This window comes from Chiroxiphia lanceolata, chromosome 2, assembly GCF_009829145.1.
Source record: "Chiroxiphia lanceolata isolate bChiLan1 chromosome 2, bChiLan1.pri, whole genome shotgun sequence".
In the NCBI taxonomy this organism is placed as follows: domain Eukaryota; kingdom Metazoa; phylum Chordata; class Aves; order Passeriformes; family Pipridae; genus Chiroxiphia; species Chiroxiphia lanceolata.
In genome coordinates this window covers 30744022-30761286 of record NC_045638.1, presented here as the reverse complement: position 1 = coordinate 30761286, position 17265 = coordinate 30744022, and the positions used below count along the sequence as shown (strand labels likewise).

At 40.3% G+C, this 17265-nt stretch overlaps 1 protein-coding gene and 1 long non-coding RNA gene across 4 annotated transcripts in view; one reads left to right on the top strand and one right to left on the bottom strand.

Moving 5' to 3' along the window:
- Positions 1-805, bottom strand: part of RFX8 (RFX family member 8, lacking RFX DNA binding domain) — a 33465-nt gene extending 32660 nt beyond the window's left edge. For all 3 annotated transcript variants that reach the window (XM_032680400.1, XM_032680401.1, XM_032680402.1), the window contains exon 1: positions 677-805. In XM_032680400.1, coding sequence (XP_032536291.1) covers positions 677-768 — 92 coding nt within the window. In that variant the 5' untranslated portion in view covers positions 769-805. The remainder of the gene's footprint in view (positions 1-676) is intronic.
- Positions 806-866: 61 nt separating this feature from the next.
- On the top strand, positions 867-16950 carry LOC116782642. Its single transcript, XR_004355293.1, has 3 exons — positions 867-999; positions 4192-4319; positions 15981-16950. It is a non-coding gene; the product is annotated as an uncharacterized LOC116782642 (long non-coding RNA).
- Positions 16951-17265: the final 315 nt, after the last annotated feature.

Sequence of the window (17265 nt, the reverse complement as noted above, 5' to 3'; positions counted from 1 at the left end):
GTAGGAAAGTATCCCTGGTTTCTCTTTGGCCATCACATGGCAGATGATGCTCTTAAAGCACAAGAAAATGATGATGACAACCTTACTCCACCACAGAAAGCATCTCATTAAGGAGTTCAACCATTACCTTCGTCTCAAGAAAGCATAACCTCGGAGAATGTCAAATGCTCAGCATCACACTGAGTGAGTGCCAGTGTCCCACCAGCTGTGCAGCCTCGCAATCACTCGTGGTACGCTGTAAGAGCCCACCAGTCAGGAGTGGTCCAGCCATGGAGAGCTCTTGCCAGCTGCCCTGCAGCATCACACCAAGTGGGTGACAGCCCCGGGGCCAGGTCCCGGACAGTGGTCCGGCTGACGGAAAATCCCGTTTCCCCCGTGTCAAACCACCTTTATATCAGAAAGGCTTGTGGCAGGAGATGGGACTTTCAGGGAAGTTTCCTTGCTTTCTCGGCGTCGTTTATGCACCACAGTGATGACGGGTCTTTGCAGCAAACCAGACTCTTGCCCCACGGAACCGCGAGAAACGCTAAAAGCAGGACTCCTGCGCTCCCCGTGGCAAGCCCACCCGGTGGGTCCTGCGAGCCCCCCGGTAAGGGGAGAGCCCAGTCGCACCACCTCCCCACTCCATCCCCAGCCACGGCCCGCCCCCGGGAGCGGGGCAGGGGGCAACACCCACCACTGGAGGACGGGCAGGTACGTGAGGGAAGTGGGGCCGCAGTAAGCCATCTCGGCGGGCTCCGGGGCGGGCTGTGGCGGGGTGTCGGCCATTGGTGCGGGGTCCGGCGGGGCCGGTAACGGACGGTGGGTAACGCCCGGCCCGCGCCACCCCCGCGCCCGCCCCGCGCCCGCCCCGCGCCCGCCCCGCCGGCCGCACGGGCAATCCGCGCATCCCCCCCGGCGAGGGCTGCCCTCAGTGCCACAGCCAGCATCCCTGGCATTCACCGGCATTCCTGGCACCCATCCCTTTGCCGCCAAATGGGAATTTCACAGGAACTGCAGGTGAGAAAAGGAATTGAGAATGGCCGGTTGTGCGGCTCTACATCCGAATATCACGTAGTGACAGGAGAAGGGGGAATGGCTTCAAACTGAGAGTAGGTTTAGACTACGTATCAGGAAAAAAATTTTTTCCTTTCTTTACTATGAGGGTGGCAAAGCACTGAAACAGGTTGCACAGAGAAGTTGTGGATGCCCTATCCATGGAAGGGGCCAATGGATGCCCCATTGCTGGATGGGGCTCGTGGCCCTGCCCATGTCAGGGGTGTTGAAACTACATGATCTTTAGGATCCCTCCCAACCCCAGCCATTCTGTGATTCCATGATTCTGTGATCACAAGTGCCACTTTATAGGTTTTGCATGCCTTTAAAATGTTACTTTCAGAGTTTTCAACAAGAATACCATAACCTCCCATAATTCATAGAATCATAGGATCAACTGGGTTGGAAAAGACCTCCGAGATCACCAAGTCCAACCCTTGGATCCAACACCACTGTGGTTACTAGATCATGGCACTAAGTGCCACATCCAGTCTCACCTTAAAAACTTCCAGGAACCATGAATCCATCACCTCCTTAGGCAGCCCATTCCGATGTCTGATTACTCTCTCTGTAAAAATTTCTTCCGAATATCCAACCTAAACCTCCCCTGGCAGAGCTTCAGACTGTGCCCTCTTGTCCCGCTGCTGGTTGCATGAGAGAAGAGACCAACACCCATCTGGCTACAGCCTTCTTTCAGGTAGTTGTAGAGAGTGATGAGGTCTCCTCTGAGCCTCCTTTTCTCCAGGCTAAACAATTCCAGCTCCCTCAGCCTCTCCTCATAGGACTTGTGCTCGAGTCCCTTCACCAGCCTCACTGCTCTTCTCTGGACCTGCTCCAGCACCTCAACATCCTTCCTGAACTGAGGGACCCACAACTGGACACAGTACTTGAGGCGTGGCCTCACCAGGGCTGAGTACAGGGGAAGAATCACTTCCCTGGTCCTGTTGGCCACACTATTCCTGATATAGGCCAGGATGCCGTTGGCCTTCTTGGCCACCTGCGCACACTGCTGGCTCATGTTCAGCTTCCTGTGTATCCAAACTCCCAGGTCCCTCTCTGCCTGGCTGCTCTCCAGCCACTCTGTGCCCAGCCTGTAGTACTGCATGGGGTTGTTGTGGCCACAGTGCAGGACCCGGCACTTGGCCTTGTTGCACCTCATCCCGTTGGAATCAGACCATCTCTCCAGCTTGTCCAGGTCCCTCTGAAGAAAATAGTTTAATTTTTCTTTGATGCAGATAGATGAAAGGTCTGTCTGCTCTGCTGAAACCCTGTAAGCACTTTTCCATTGCAAGTATCCACTATGCAAAATGAGCTTTGCTGCCATGTGACTGATGAACATAAATTATGTATGGCTGGAGCATCTAAAAGCTTACTAGTGGATGGCTTTGGGTTACATCAGAACTCAGCTTCTCAGAAACTCCCACGGCTCCCTCCTGTTAATTAACTTCCTGAAAGCCCACATATGAGACAGACTGGCTTGCTTGCTTTGTAATGACAAGATGACCAAAGCCAACACGTCAGTAGGCAGCAGTATTAAAGCGGGAAGGAGGGGATGGACACGAACTTGGGGTCACAACACCAGGAAAGGGAATTTAGGGAAGAAGATTGCTGGTTTTCTAGTGCCTCAAAGTAGCTTGCTTTTGAGGAGCAGTGCACACAGATATCATGTATAATACATGTTGCTCTTAATCTGAGAAGCCTCATGCTGTGTTGAAAACCATATGGGAAGATGTTGTTCACTCAAGGGCCCCTGAACCAAAGCCTTTAAAATTATTTCTGCCCAAAGCACAGGTTAGTATACGCACTGTAACCAATACAATCTGTCACCAATAACTGTACTTAATAACCGATTGTGTAATCTTCTCTCAGGAGATACAGTTCTTGTTTTTTTATGTCCACGGTCTACTGATCCCCTCTGTGGGACATTTAACTTACACAGCAGATACTCCTGCAAATACTGTAAAGTGAAAGCTTTCTCAGGTTAAACTAGCTATTGAAAGAACTGGCAGCAGTGATATTGCAGCAATTGTAAGACTCGTGTGGTGTTGTCATCCAAGTACTCACAGAGCTTCTGTGCTGGGGCTTGCAGTAGATGCTGCCTGACACGCTCACGTCCAATTCAGGTGTGCCTGTCCATACTGAACTGAGAGCAGTCTCCTCCACTTAATCCACCTGAGGAACAGGAAAACTCAGCTCCAGCTTCCAACAACTGGATTGCTTATATGTTTGCATGTGATTCTGAGTCCTGGTCATAGTTCTCAGGAGTCATGACCAACAACTGACTTTTTGGGACTATCTGAAACTCTACAAAGTTAGTGAAGCTCCCTAGGCCTGATGCCTGAGCAGGAAAAAAAGACTCAAAAAACATTTACAACTTATTTAAAACTGAAAAATGATAAATGGACTATTTCTGTGGTAACAGATTAAAACAAAGGAAGTCACACAGATCAGAAATTCCCTGGACTACACCTAATACTCGAAAAGGTCTTGATGAGAGGAAGCAACAGATGCACAAAAAACCTGTCCAGTTCCTGTTGATGGCTTGAGAGATATAAATAAGATCAAAGAACTTCTCTTGCCCAATTTCCAGATAATGAGATGGATAGATCTGTGTACTGTTCAAATCTTGACACTACTTTTATTTGATTAGGCTCTTCCCATTTTTTTCAGAAAATGACTCTTTAACCTTTCAGATAATTCTAACACTTGCTTTTTTGGGGGGGTTGGGGAGGGAAGGGGGCAGAGGTGGAAGGGAGATTCTGACTTGAAATGCCAGACTGCTAGTAGAACTTGACTGAAAACCTGAAATGTTCTTCTTCAATTTAATCCAGACAGATTGGGCTGGGTGGATGTACATTAGGTCAAGCTGTAGAAAGTCTTTATTCTTGCATAAGCTGAAAGTTGCAAAGCTCTTTATTGCTGTCATGGACATGCTCCTTCTGCAAAATTAAAGAGCATTTAATGAACATGCACTTTGACTGAAAAAAAGTTGGACCTAAAATTAGAAGTATGGTTGAACTGATTAAAGAGGTGCTAAAGAAGCTCCCTTCCTCTGATTTTTATCCATAACTAGCACAAATTTAAACCAAACTCTGAGGTAACAAACATCTCCAAAACATTGTAAGAAGTGTCTTTAGCATAAAATTGCCTCTTCAGATTACTGCCTCTGCTCAGCCCCCCATCCTATATTCAAGAGAGGATTTGGATACCTTGTGAGAGTTGGATGGCTTGTGAGGTAAATAGATCATGTAAGAGCTTTTGCTGCTGACAGCTGTTGTGTAAAGGTAAGTGCTGATGTCTCTCAGATATTTACAGTTTTTTAAAATAAGTGCTTTATAAGATTTTTAATGCTTAAGCTAAAGTATGTATGAAGCAGTCATGAAGGCAAGTGAATCCACTACAGCTTCCACTACCAGCAGCAATGAAAATATGTGACTGTAGTAAATTTTATGTTCCTCTAGAGTTGAAAAGACCTCGATGGTATTTATTTCATTTATTCTCATGTAGAAAGGAATGGGTAAAAGAGGTTGAAAAGTCAAATCAAAAAACCAAATCTTTCCCTGACACCACCAAACCAAGGTCCTGAAGAAGCATACCATTATATTTTCAATATGAAAAGTTAAAAGAATTGGGTCAGTGTTAGTTTAAGAGTCCTAGTGGACCAAGGTAAACATCCCTATTTGGGAAATAAACTAGTACATTTTGTTGGTTTGGCTTTTGTTTGTTTTTTTTTTTTTTTGTCTCTACTAGTTGACCTACCAGGGACAAAATTGCATATGTGCAAAGGTTTACTCTTTTTCCTTCCTTCAAGATCTGAATAATGCCAATGACCAGGCATTACCTCAAACCGATCAGCTTACTGTGAGCAGAGATGTTCAGAGTCCTAGTTATCTTTCAGACTGTAGTTTAAAATATATCACCTGAAAGAATTAAAAAAATACAAAAGGTTATATCTGATTGTGTCACAATGTTTGAAGCTGTAGCAAAACCAAAACAGGATTGCAACCACCTTCTCCTTGAATATAATGCTTTGACATTATAGGAAACTGTCCTTCACAAGCCACAGTCTTTGACATGAATGCATATGAGGAAGAAGAAGTACCTAAGTGCCTATGGCATATGAACTCTTTTGCAGATGAAAATCCAGTTCAGCAAAGCTTGTCAGCATGTGTGTAAGACTGCTTCATTTCAGCAAAGCATTTATGAATGCACTTACATTTAAACATGTACTTAGCTGAATTGTTTTGGTGAGTGGGGATTGATGGCTGAATTGAGGCATTAAACATTAATGATGGAGCTGGAAACACAAAACAGTATGTAAATTGGGATGTGTCATGTTGGGACTAGAATAAACTGATTCAAACACTGCAATCATTGCATGATTAAGATCTCTTGAAAGATGTGAAGCCATTAGAAAGTCTTAGAACCTGGCGACTTGAGAAGGGGCACAATCACTGCCAATCATTCAGTCCTCATCTCATCTCATGTCATCTCAAATCACTTGGTTTTGGAGTGTTTGGTGGGGAGACTGAGTGGAAATCTCTTCCACTTAGAAACTGAAACACTTAAATTTCTGTTGGTACAACATTAATTCTAGATGTTGCCCAGGACAGTGTCATCTATTGATCTCCTTTTAACCAGGATGAAAAATGAATTCTTTGACTTCTTTTGGTCCAGCCACAAGTGGTAGCAGGGCCTATCTGAGCAGCTCTGTCCCTCTAGTCTGTAGAGATTCTGATGTGAACACTTCCCATGGAGCCCTGCTGGTCACCCTTTGTGCTCCTGTACAGGCAGTGCCTCTAGGAAGGTGACCATGGAGCTGAGGACTGTTGTTTCCACCATATGCTGATGATACCTGCTCTTTATATTTCCCTCCCTTTAGACCTGCTCAGGGCATCCAAACACTTTAGACAGTGAGTTGTGAAGATGGAGATATGGATAAAAGCCTATCTGTCCAGAAGACACTGAGCTAATGCTTGCAGAAGAAAGAAACTGCTTTATTTCTGCTTGGCAGAAGATGCTGTATTTGCTCCTCCAAGTATAAGTAGTAATACATTATGCTTCCCAGATACTTTCTTTTTGTGGTTTTGTTTTCTACATTTTGGATGCACGCTTTCTGTTAAGTTATCTTTCTGTTTATTGGACAATCTGTTATTAATAGCTGTGCTATAAACTCTGAAACACTGATGCTAGTTTTGCATGTTACAGTAATTTGAAGAGAAACAAAATATTTTTTTTTTCTGTACAATAAAAGCAGTGGTGCATGGTACAGAGAAGCTCTCCCTATCTCAGGGGGTAGTGGATCAAACAGCAGCTCTGACATGAGCTCCTGTGCCTGATTTGCAGACCACGTGCAAATGCCCCTGGACTGTATTTGTGCATCAGGAATGTTTACACAGTGGATCAATTAGTTTTGTAGGAAGGGAAGGCACTAAGGGCAGCTTTGAAATATGCTCAAGGTAAAGTCCAGCCACAAAACTTTTGAAAAGAGAGAAAACATCTCCCTCTTCCACCAGCATAAATACAAACTTTACAGTGAAAAGAGATGCTTGCTTGATGGAGCTTTTTTAAATTAAAGTAACAGGTAAAAATGTTTCACTTAAATAGCTACATTAACCAATAATTTTCTTGAAATTATTTGTTGAAAGATTCAGCATAAGTTTGACATAAGTAAATGACAATGCAGTTAACAATCTTCTCTGGAAGTAACTTTTATTGTAATGAATAGAAATCCTGTCTCTGTAGTTCTTTGAAGGTAAAGCATGTGTTACATAAGTGATGTGGTTTTATTTATGTAGTTTTACTTTTTTTTTATTTCCAACCTTTTGAATATCTTAGACCAAAGCAACACGTGAAAGAAATATTTTCTGCATATACTGTCAGAGGTAAGATGATTAAAACTGTATACAGTCCTGTATTCCTATTATTCTTTTAAAAATCTTGTTTTATCCTTCAGTCTAGAAAATTAAGCAGGAGATAGCATGATTTATGCCTTCCTTATAGTTACATAACTGATATTCTCATATAATATTTTATCTCAGATTACCAATAGATTCAAGAGAGAGAGAAAACACCCTAACAGACTTAATAAGCCTTACCCTATAATCACTGTAGGAACAACGAAACTTGAAGTACCAGGACCAATCAGAGTTGTTCAGATCCACCAGGACCCTGCTTTGAGCAGGGAAGTGAACTAGACAGCCTCCAGACATTCCTGACAACCTAATTTATTCCGTGATTGCTGCATGGTCTCTTTCTTAATTGAATCTGAAGCATTTGTGACTTGTCTATGTTTGGCTTTTGTTCAAATAAGTAGAACATTCATTTATGTTGCTAACAGTAGCATTGCTCTAGCTGCAGCAGTGTAATATATAGCCAAGACAAAATTTTTATAAAAAATATTATCTTTTTCTTGGGCGAGTTGGTGCAGCTAGACTACGTATAGATACTGTGGGCTCACACGGATTGTGTTGGATCTGAAGCTAGCAGCAAACATGTGCCTGATAGAGGTTGGGAATGATTGCTCTGGTAGAATGAAATTGTGTTTCTTTTTCCCAGTTTAGCAAATTAGAGTAGACTGGTATGGTTTATAACGACAAGATGTCTGCTATATCAATTGACACACCCTCTTTCCACTGGAATAAATTACAAAATCAACCTTTGTGAAACCTTGAATACAAAATTCCCCTTTGAGGCGCTTGAGTGTTTATACTCTGACCCCATAGCTTTGCATTGACACGAAGGAACTCTGGGGTGGTAGGATTATGAGTTTCTGGACTGATCAACATCCTTGATTTATGGTCCTGATTTGTGATCCTGATTTTGAACTACACTCCATCATTTCTGACACTTACAAATACATTCCATCCTGCTAAGTGCTCCTCAGATGGCTTACAGAAGTATTTCCACCACTGCATACTTCTTATTTTGACTCTGTGCTATTTGTGACATGGGGCTGGCCCTCTGGTTGGTACTGTTGGCAGTTTTACACAAGCAAGGACTAGAGCTGAGTGAATACATACCCTAAATATTTATTTGCATTCAAAAGGGAGCTTATATTTAACTGTGGTTGTAATCCTTTCGTATTTATTTTCTATGAATATGCGATCATGTGAGCTTTACTAGCATAATACTTGTCTGAGAATTTCTGTGTGATTTACTTATGGGAGACAAACATTTAATTCAAATGTTAGGTCACCAAAAGGCAGATCAGAGTTTTCTATTGACTTTGTTTTGATTACTTATTAAAATTAAATGTTACGATCCTTGCGGATAAAGGAAAGAAAAATTATGCAATATTATAGTCAATGGCACAATGAACACTCACATTCTACTTGTTAATTTAAAAAACTGTATCAATATAGGTCAAAAGATATATGGGGCATAAATTAACTTTACTTGACTTATTGCAGAAGATACATTTGCAGTTGAAAATTTCAATCGGATTACAAAATTCAGAAATGCGATGATCCGCAGACCTACAATTATTCACTGAAGTATTTAATTAACAATTTTATAACAAGCACGTTTTAAATATGATCTGCAGATCTACAAGTGATTCAACGTAAAATTTGCCAAAGAAAATCTTCTAGTAAGAACAGCATGTGTGAATTAGAGATACAGGATGTGGTTGCTTAGTTACTAATCAGGAGTCCACCTGGAGAGCACAGAGCCTCTGCACTTCAGAGTATGGAGATAGTTTTTGCCCTTTGTTTTTGTCTGGCATTACTGCTGAATGTTAAAATCTAAAATGTGTAACCAGGCAACTTTAATGGACAGTGACTCCACTCTGGCAACCTCATCGCTACTGCAGCCAGTGGCAGTGTGACCATCCTTCCACCAGGGGAGATAGAACCATGGCAAAAATTATAGCCAAAACTTCATTTTAAGAGGCATTTTAGAGAATGTACCTTGGATATTTTTCTCGCAAATGCCGTCCTACTGCACTCAGATAGACAAATCACAGAGCTTTGTTATCTGTTTTAGTATTTTCAATATATCCTTGGATTATTTTTAATAATAATAGGGTTCATAAAACCCTAAAAAATCATTAACCAATAGTATTTAAAATTATTTTTCCCTTGAATCTCATTCTTGACAGAAATGGTGTTTAACAAGATTCTGCAAAGTTTCTGCAGTTTGCCAAAATTTGTTTTTAAAAGAAAATATACTTTCTACTGCTGCTTTTGAGTTCAGACAAGCTTAGTAACTTCCAGAAGATATGAAAATGGAAAGCTGTCAGACTAATCATAATAAAATTTCTCTGGGAGTGGGGATGGTTCTTGAGAATTTCTTAGTCTACAATATTCCTCATGCAAGTGAAGAGGTTCAGCTTGCTGCATGTTTCAAACTTGCAGTAATACTTACTGTCTCCCCAAAATGCAGTCTTATTTTGAAAATATAACTGAATTATTTTTGCCAAAAATGTGGAGATAAATTATTGATAGCAAATGCATATTGCTGATTTTTTTTTGTTTAGCCAAAACGCATTTTTACACAACTACACTTATGACCAAATAATTTCTCCCATTACTTGTTGTAACATACCTTTTTGTGAATATAGAAATGTTGTAAAATTCAATCCACACAAAATAATTTGGTTCTGAATTTAAAACTTTTTTAAACTTTTGGAACTGATTATAAGAAACTTTAAGAATTCAACGCCAGACAAATCATTCCTCTTCATCATCCTCATATTTGTCTGTTTAACAAGTTTAAAATTCCAAATGGGAATTCCTAACCTGCTGTACAAAAGAAACTTATTTTTCCAAACATGCTGTATAATAAGGAAAACCTAGGCAAAATGTAAAGATTTGCTCACTTTTAAGGTACAGTCCTGTATCTTGCAGATATGTCTTACTATTTCAGTGCATTCAAATATGCTAAAATAACATCTGTATTACAATTCTGAAATGTTTTTGACAGATGACAAAAATTAGTTGGAAAAAGTTGAAGAATCAGTTGAAGAATCTCAGCTATACAACTCTCAAGATGCTTAATTTTATCTGAGTTCTTCTTTATGTTATGCAATGAGCTGGGCAATTACTCATCTGTTAGAGTTCCTATTATTGAATAGCATAGCCTCAAAATTCATAAATTATGCTATATTTTTAAAATTCAATTGTTCAATTTTACTGTATATTTTAAATTTTCAAATATTTATAGTGTATTTTCACTGCTGTCTTGAAAATAATCAGGAATACAATGGATTATTCCCCTTTTCAACTGTGCAAGAATAATTTCCATAATTTGAAGCCTTAGGGGCCATAGGGGAAAATATTTTTAAATGAAATTTTTAATGGTTTTCATAATTGAAAGAAATGCTAACATATTGTTGGGAATGCATAAAATTTTTGTTTTGGAAGATACACAGTTTTGACTAAGAGTGTATCTTGGAAAACAGCATGATTTAATTTGCCATCACAGTCAAGTGATCTACATGAATGACTTAGATAATCTTATGACATACTTTTTTATGCTTCTGCAGCTGTCATCTTGTCTTTTTCCAATTTTCATATTTCTTAGCTACAAAGCAGATCTCAAACATGTTGTAGAAGTTACCGTGGAATTATTTTATCACTCACACCATTTATATGCATTAGTGTACTGAAGGATGCAACTAGTTAACAAACCTCTGCACAAATTGCAGTAAGTATTGTATTGAGCTATGTACAGTAATTTCTTAACAAATTCTAGAAAGTACAGAACATCTTTTTAGAGTTTACATCTTAATGGCAGGTCACTGTCACAGTTATGGCCACAGTTTGTAGAAATGTAGCTTGACCAAGTAAAAATACATAAATAATACATAAAGCCCCCCTTACTGTGGCATTACTTGCCTATGCAATACCAATTTTTCATGCCTAAAACTCAGATGCTGTTTTCCTTACAATTAATATTTACCCATGTGAAAATGCATGGGAAGGACCTCTGGCCATAATCTGACTCCCTACTGGCATGAGAGCTGGAGGTATGCCTCTGCATCCCCTTGTTTCCTTCCCCATTGTGTGGAGGCACAGAAGGCAGACTGGCCAGGATAGGGGCACTCCAGCAGCTGAACAATTAAGGGACCATGAAGGACCTGGCAGGTGAGCCTCAGCTGCTCCAGAGGAGTGAATATTCGTAAGTCTTTCTTCTCTGACCTTTGGCTTACTCTCATGGATTCTTTCATTTTAATTTTAATTAGAGGCTATGGTAAAGGGGCATATCCACCCCAGTTTTTCTGAAGGAATCTTCTAGTCTTGAAACCCTCAACCACCTGTTGCCATCCAAATTACTTTTCCCTCACCTTTCTCCTATTTCATCTTGGGGTTTCCTTCAGCTGCCCTCTTTCATTAGCAGTTCCTAGCATTCAAGCAGCATAATACAACAAAATCCTATCAAGATGAAACCTCCTGTCATGCAGGCTGCTGAATCCTGGCTGGGAATTAACAAGAACATATAGTAAGGGTTCTCCTGAGCAAAACCTGTAAACAGCAGGCTACCCTGATCGGTCGAAACACTGAAAAATAGGACTGAAACACACCCGAAGCCATTGGCTGTAGTGTTATTTCTTGTACATCTTCACCTTAGCTGGGTTAAAAGAGTTCAAGCGATGGTCAGAGCAATGTCACATTTTAACAGTCAAAAAACAAAGCCACATTTGCAGTTCTTACTTCAGGTGAGCACAGTCTTAGAATTACATAAAAAGACAAATATTTGGGTTTTTTTAATGCTGTGATTAATTATTGTTGAAATGTTAATTTTCTTTTGGCCAAATTTTACTTTTAAAATGAGATTTAATCCAGAGTTATTGTGGTTAGTGTTACTCTGTACAGGTTTGGTTGATTGCTTCAGTTTTCTTCTTGCTCATGCAAAAATTAATGCAATAAGACATGACTCTTAAATTAAAGAGTGAATTATCACCTTCAGGGGGAAGTCAAAGGATTAAGAAGAACCTCAAATAAGGAATGGATGACCACATTAATGACAAAGGGGTTAGCATTCACTGTCTGCTCGGTTGAAAGAGAGGAAGATCATTTGAGTGTGTGTACGACAAAGCTTTTTCAGTTTCCTGAAACCAAATTTATTAACTATTAGTCTATGCTAAAAACCCTTAGCCCTTTGATAAAAGGTTGGGAAATAAAATGTGCATGTTAAATGTAAAGTAATTTTTCATTATTAGTAATATTATTAAATGTGGTATTTTGCCCTGTTTGTTTTTGTTGGGTAGGTAGCTGCTCATGTTCTGCCAGTTAATCCTGTTCTTTTGTGTATTTTAATTATAAAGCACCGAATAATGTGGTGACTGCTTCTAATAAATTAAAAATACCTAGATAAATAGAGAGGCGGTGTTGTCTATTAGGCACAATATGCAGGTTCGGTTAAAAACAGTAAAGTCTGTTTGAGCTATCAAAGGAGTTTCTGTAGCTTAACAGAGATATAAGACATTTGCTTTCAGCTCTAGCAGAAATGCCTGAAGCATAAGGACCTGGGAAGTTCTGTTCATGGACAGAAATAATCACCTCACACAACATCAGATTTTGTCTGTTCAGCCAGCATAAATACTGTTGTGAATTCTACATGTGACAGTGAAAAGTATTTTGCAGACTTGTGAAATTTTTACCTTTTCAGCTCAGTGTGGTTTAACCACACTCTTTGTAGCTTGGGAAAGAACAAGCTACTTGGGCATTTCCCCAAAAGCAGTTGGTTCATATGCCTCTGAAACAGAGAGGATAAAATGCTGAGGCTGTGGCCAGTTTCAGTGCTTGGTTCATCAGTGGTGCGCCAGTCACCCTCCAAAGCCAATGCAATGTAGCTTTTAGTCACAGGTGCTTACACTAACTTCTGATAGTCTGAAACAGCTGGAACTTGCCTTGATTTTTTAAGCAGGCCCTTATAATAGTCCTTATGTTAGTACACAGAACTCTAAGAACTCTTAGAGGCTGGGTTTAACCAGCATTTCTGGGTAAGATCTCAGCAAAATTTGGATTGTTTCATGTATGAGCCCATATGGAAACTGAGATCTTTAGAAACACTTGTCATCATTATCTAAGTGGGGCTTTATCATTCTACATCAGTGTAACCTTTCTGGGGACCTCATCATTGGTGAAAGTACTGAGCTGGGGAGAAAAAAGGATCAGGAGAAAATGTACTACAGTAACCCCTTATTAGTGAATGAATGCACACTCATGCATACTTCAGCTATCTGCTTTGATATCCAAATACAATAGAGCTATAGACTAGGCTCAGAATTTGACCTTCAATATCTTACTGCCAAGGCATTTATTAGTCAACTGGTTTCTTTAGTCTTAGGCTCTTTTTGTGCTAAGTACTGGAGGAATCTGGTAACCCCTGCTGTGCCGGAGGAGATTGTCCTTGTAGAGTGACAGTGGTGTAAAACTGGCAAACCTGAGCCTGACATGTAATGACATTGCCTGCTAATCCTTCTTCATCAACAGAATCCAAGCTTTACTAAACTGCTTTAGCGATGGGATAATGTTTACTTCTGTCTGTCAAGGCCTCCTTTTCAATGGAGGTATAAAAGGGATCTTATAAAATCTCTTCCCTCTTGGTCATGAAATATTTTATTATGTTGTGACGCACAGGTTGTACAGCTGAGGGCATAAAAATTTGTGCACAGAACTACCCCAGAAAAAACATTTCTGCTGCTCTTCTGCACATTCCTATCTGCCTTTTACATCGCTGTTTATATTTGGTATTATGAAATACATCCTTCTGCATGGTGGTTGTAGTTCAAAGATTATTTGAAGGGAGTATCTCTTGAGGGTCATTTTGCTTGCTCAAGCCTTCGTAGTACTTGAAATGCAAAGATTTATGGTTTTTTTGCTCTGTTTGTCCCTCACGTACATATATATACATATATGTATCTATTTCAAATTGGCTGACTAAAGTAACCAGTACAGAGGAATCCCCATCCTAAGAACAGTATCTTCAGCTGTATTCATGGCTTCAGTCAACACTTTTGTTTTGAGACCAGAATATAAACACAAAATCAAGGAGCAGGAAGTATTTTTTTTCTTGCTTTCAAAAACTATACTGACCTGTGTTCCTTTGCTGCATACTGAAAGCCCATCCACCTATAGAACATGATACCACAGCTTTGAGCACAGGAAATTAATTCAGCAAAAACAAGGCCCTGATGACTCCATGATCAATTCTCTTGATCCCTTCCCCTTTAATAGTAGCGATAAAATGAGGATGTATTTTGGGAGTCTCCATAGGACTGGACCAGATACCCAGGGTTTTAAAAAGAGAAAAGAGCACTCCCCTTTTGTGTAACAATCTAAAACTGTTTTAACATCTCTGAATGGTTTCTCCGTCCTGTGCCAAACAATTTTCAGATTGCAAGTGGTTACCTTTTCTTGTGCCTTTTGGTCACACCTGCATTGACATTATACAGCAGCACATGTGAAAAAAACTTTGTCAACATACCTTAACATTACAGGTATTTGAGCACAGCACCTGCTGTGCTCTTTAGTGTGTTTTATTGAAATCCATGCACTGAACATCATGACAACTGTACCATAAGTGATGTGCTTTCTCTCCCATCCCTTCCCCAAGCTGCAAGTCACACCTACTGTGCACTTCTTTGTTTTGGCAGAAGTTTTGTTTTAAATGCACATGCTGCTATTTATATACAGTAGAAAAAGTGAGGGTTAAAGCAGAGGTCTTGCACTTGACACAAGAGATGCAGGCTTGTAATGTTCAAAGTCTCTAGGGGAGTTCATTCCCCATAAGATGAGGTTTGCCACTGTGAGAAGTTCTCTTCCAAGTGAGGAGCAAAGCTGGTCATCGCAGTCTTTGCACAGGAACTTGAAATTAATTTGGGACCCACACCACTGCATTGGAGACAATAGACTTGGGCTGGACACAACATTGTATGAAAACACTAAGAAGGTACTTGTCCTAATCTGTTCTGGTAAGAAGGAATGTTGCAGCCTTGTACTTGCTGGAATTTCCTAAGGGCTCATGACTTCTTGCTCATATACATTGCACTGTTTTAGTCTAGACAAGAGTTGACAAAAGCTATAATGGGGAACAGGTCATCATCTGTTAGAATAGGGAGGAAGTGTCCTGGAACTGAAAGTGGTGGGGTGTGGTGGGAAGCAAGAGCTTCTCATCTGTCAGGAGCCCCGGAACTCTGCAAGTAGCTGACCCACTGTGCCAGTTGTGGTTTGGTAATTTCAACCTAAGTCTACAGGAAAGTCCCTGGAGCTCTTCCCTTACACAATACTGTAACATCTTTCTATTATAGGACTCACTTGTAACTAACTCCATTTGCTCTGCTCAAGACTTGAGAATAAGCTGATGGCAATGATACTGTTGTGGAGAACTATAATAATTTTATGTAAATGACATACTGCTGACATACAAGTCCAGTTTGGTAGTGACCACATATGGAGCTGGATAAAGCTGTAAAGTGCACTGGCTTTTGGAGGAACGCAAAAAAAAAAAATAGGGCCAAATGACAGAGATGCAGTTTCACACCAATACACAGATGATGCATCTTGCAGGGAACAGCTTATACTATTTTGGTGCAACCAGGACTCTTATTACTTCCCTAAGTTAGAGTAACAGCATCTCATTGCTGACAGTATCAGCACAGACTCACAGAGGAGAGGAATGGTTGTCTGCTTAAAAGGTACTGATGGAAACCGATTTAATTACACAAGGGTGGCCATTCTCTGACTCTTGTGAACAGCCTGACACTGTTCCTATGCTGGGTTATATCATATGACAGACTTCAAGGCTGTGCCAACATAAGGCTGCTGAGTAATTGGCTTCTCAGTTGCAGGAGGAATGCTGCCAGCTGAGATTCCTTAGGTTAGGCTGACTTAGAATCTAAACTGTTGTCTTGAATCCAGACTAGGGCAAAGTTAGGACCCAATTTCTGTTAGATGAGCCTGTAGATGACTTCTGACTAACTTCTTTCATTTGTTTAGGTGTGAAAATCTTGATACTCTGCATTAGCTGGATAGAAAGGATGTACCCAAATTGACTACCTTACTCTGTGCTTGAAGAGCAAAGGCAAGATTTCTTCTTCAACACTGCATTGCTAGTCCTGGTTGTCAGTGATGCCAGTTCTCCTTCACCCATGGGAAGAAGAGACAGGGAGAAGGACCGAAGTTTTGCAAAACTACAAGGATTCACTACTGCATCCAGTGGAGATGGTGGTATGTAGGTTGGCCTGGCTAGAATCAATTACAGTAGCTCCAGTACCACAAGGAGCATGGGAAGAGAAAAACTGGCCTTAAAAACCAGTCACACAAAGAAGCAAATCTGTAGAAGACACATAATGTCTGCTAAGGAGTGAAAGCAAACCTCAGCAGGCTTGTTGTGCCTGGGAGTCGTCCTTGAGGAAAAAAAATGTATTCATACATCATATTGGACATTTTCAAGCTGGATTTCTCATTGCCCCCATGAAGTGGCTCTACTTGTCAAATAGGTCCCTCCCCTTCCCCACTCATATGAAATATAATGGATAAGCAATCAAGACTCATATGGCATACAGAGAAATGCATTAGTTAAGTTGTGCTTTCTGAAGGAATCAAAGATCATGTGGTTATGCCATGAGGGTGTAATCAAAGGGTACAGTGATGGTACTGCTCCATAGCCATCTTCAAAGGGAGCTTTTTTGGCTGGGATTTCAACCTCAGTCTCAACTTACTTCTTCCTGAAAGGGATGACAGCTCTGCAGAACGCTGAGTGGCTCCCATGACCATTAAATGACATTATTTTTCCAGACAGTTATCATAAATAACATTTACTGTTAAAACACACGACAAAAACACTATTACATTTTCTACTGTGTTTTGAAATATATGCCTTTCTACAGTTCATGATCAAATCTGGCTAAAAGACCCTAGAATGAAGCTTTTGTGATCAGACTGCTGTGCTGTAAACTGAAATAAAAAGAAGCACCTTCTTTGTCAAGGTGGTTTAAAATTGCCACAGTCAAAAGTCAAAACTTCTACATAATCTGAGATGACCAAGAGTATTTGTACAATGTAATGCTTGGTGACAAAAAACCCTTCAGAAAAGCCATCAGTCAAAATTAATTCAAAAGTGATCACATAATATTTTTTCTTTAATTCTAGATGTCAGGATCTCTCATAAATAAGCAGATAGGTGACTTGCTGGATAAATAGATCATGTTCGGCATATTCGGAAAATAGGTAGTAATTCAGTGAAGATTTCTTTTAAGAAAAGCACAATATTTGGCTGACC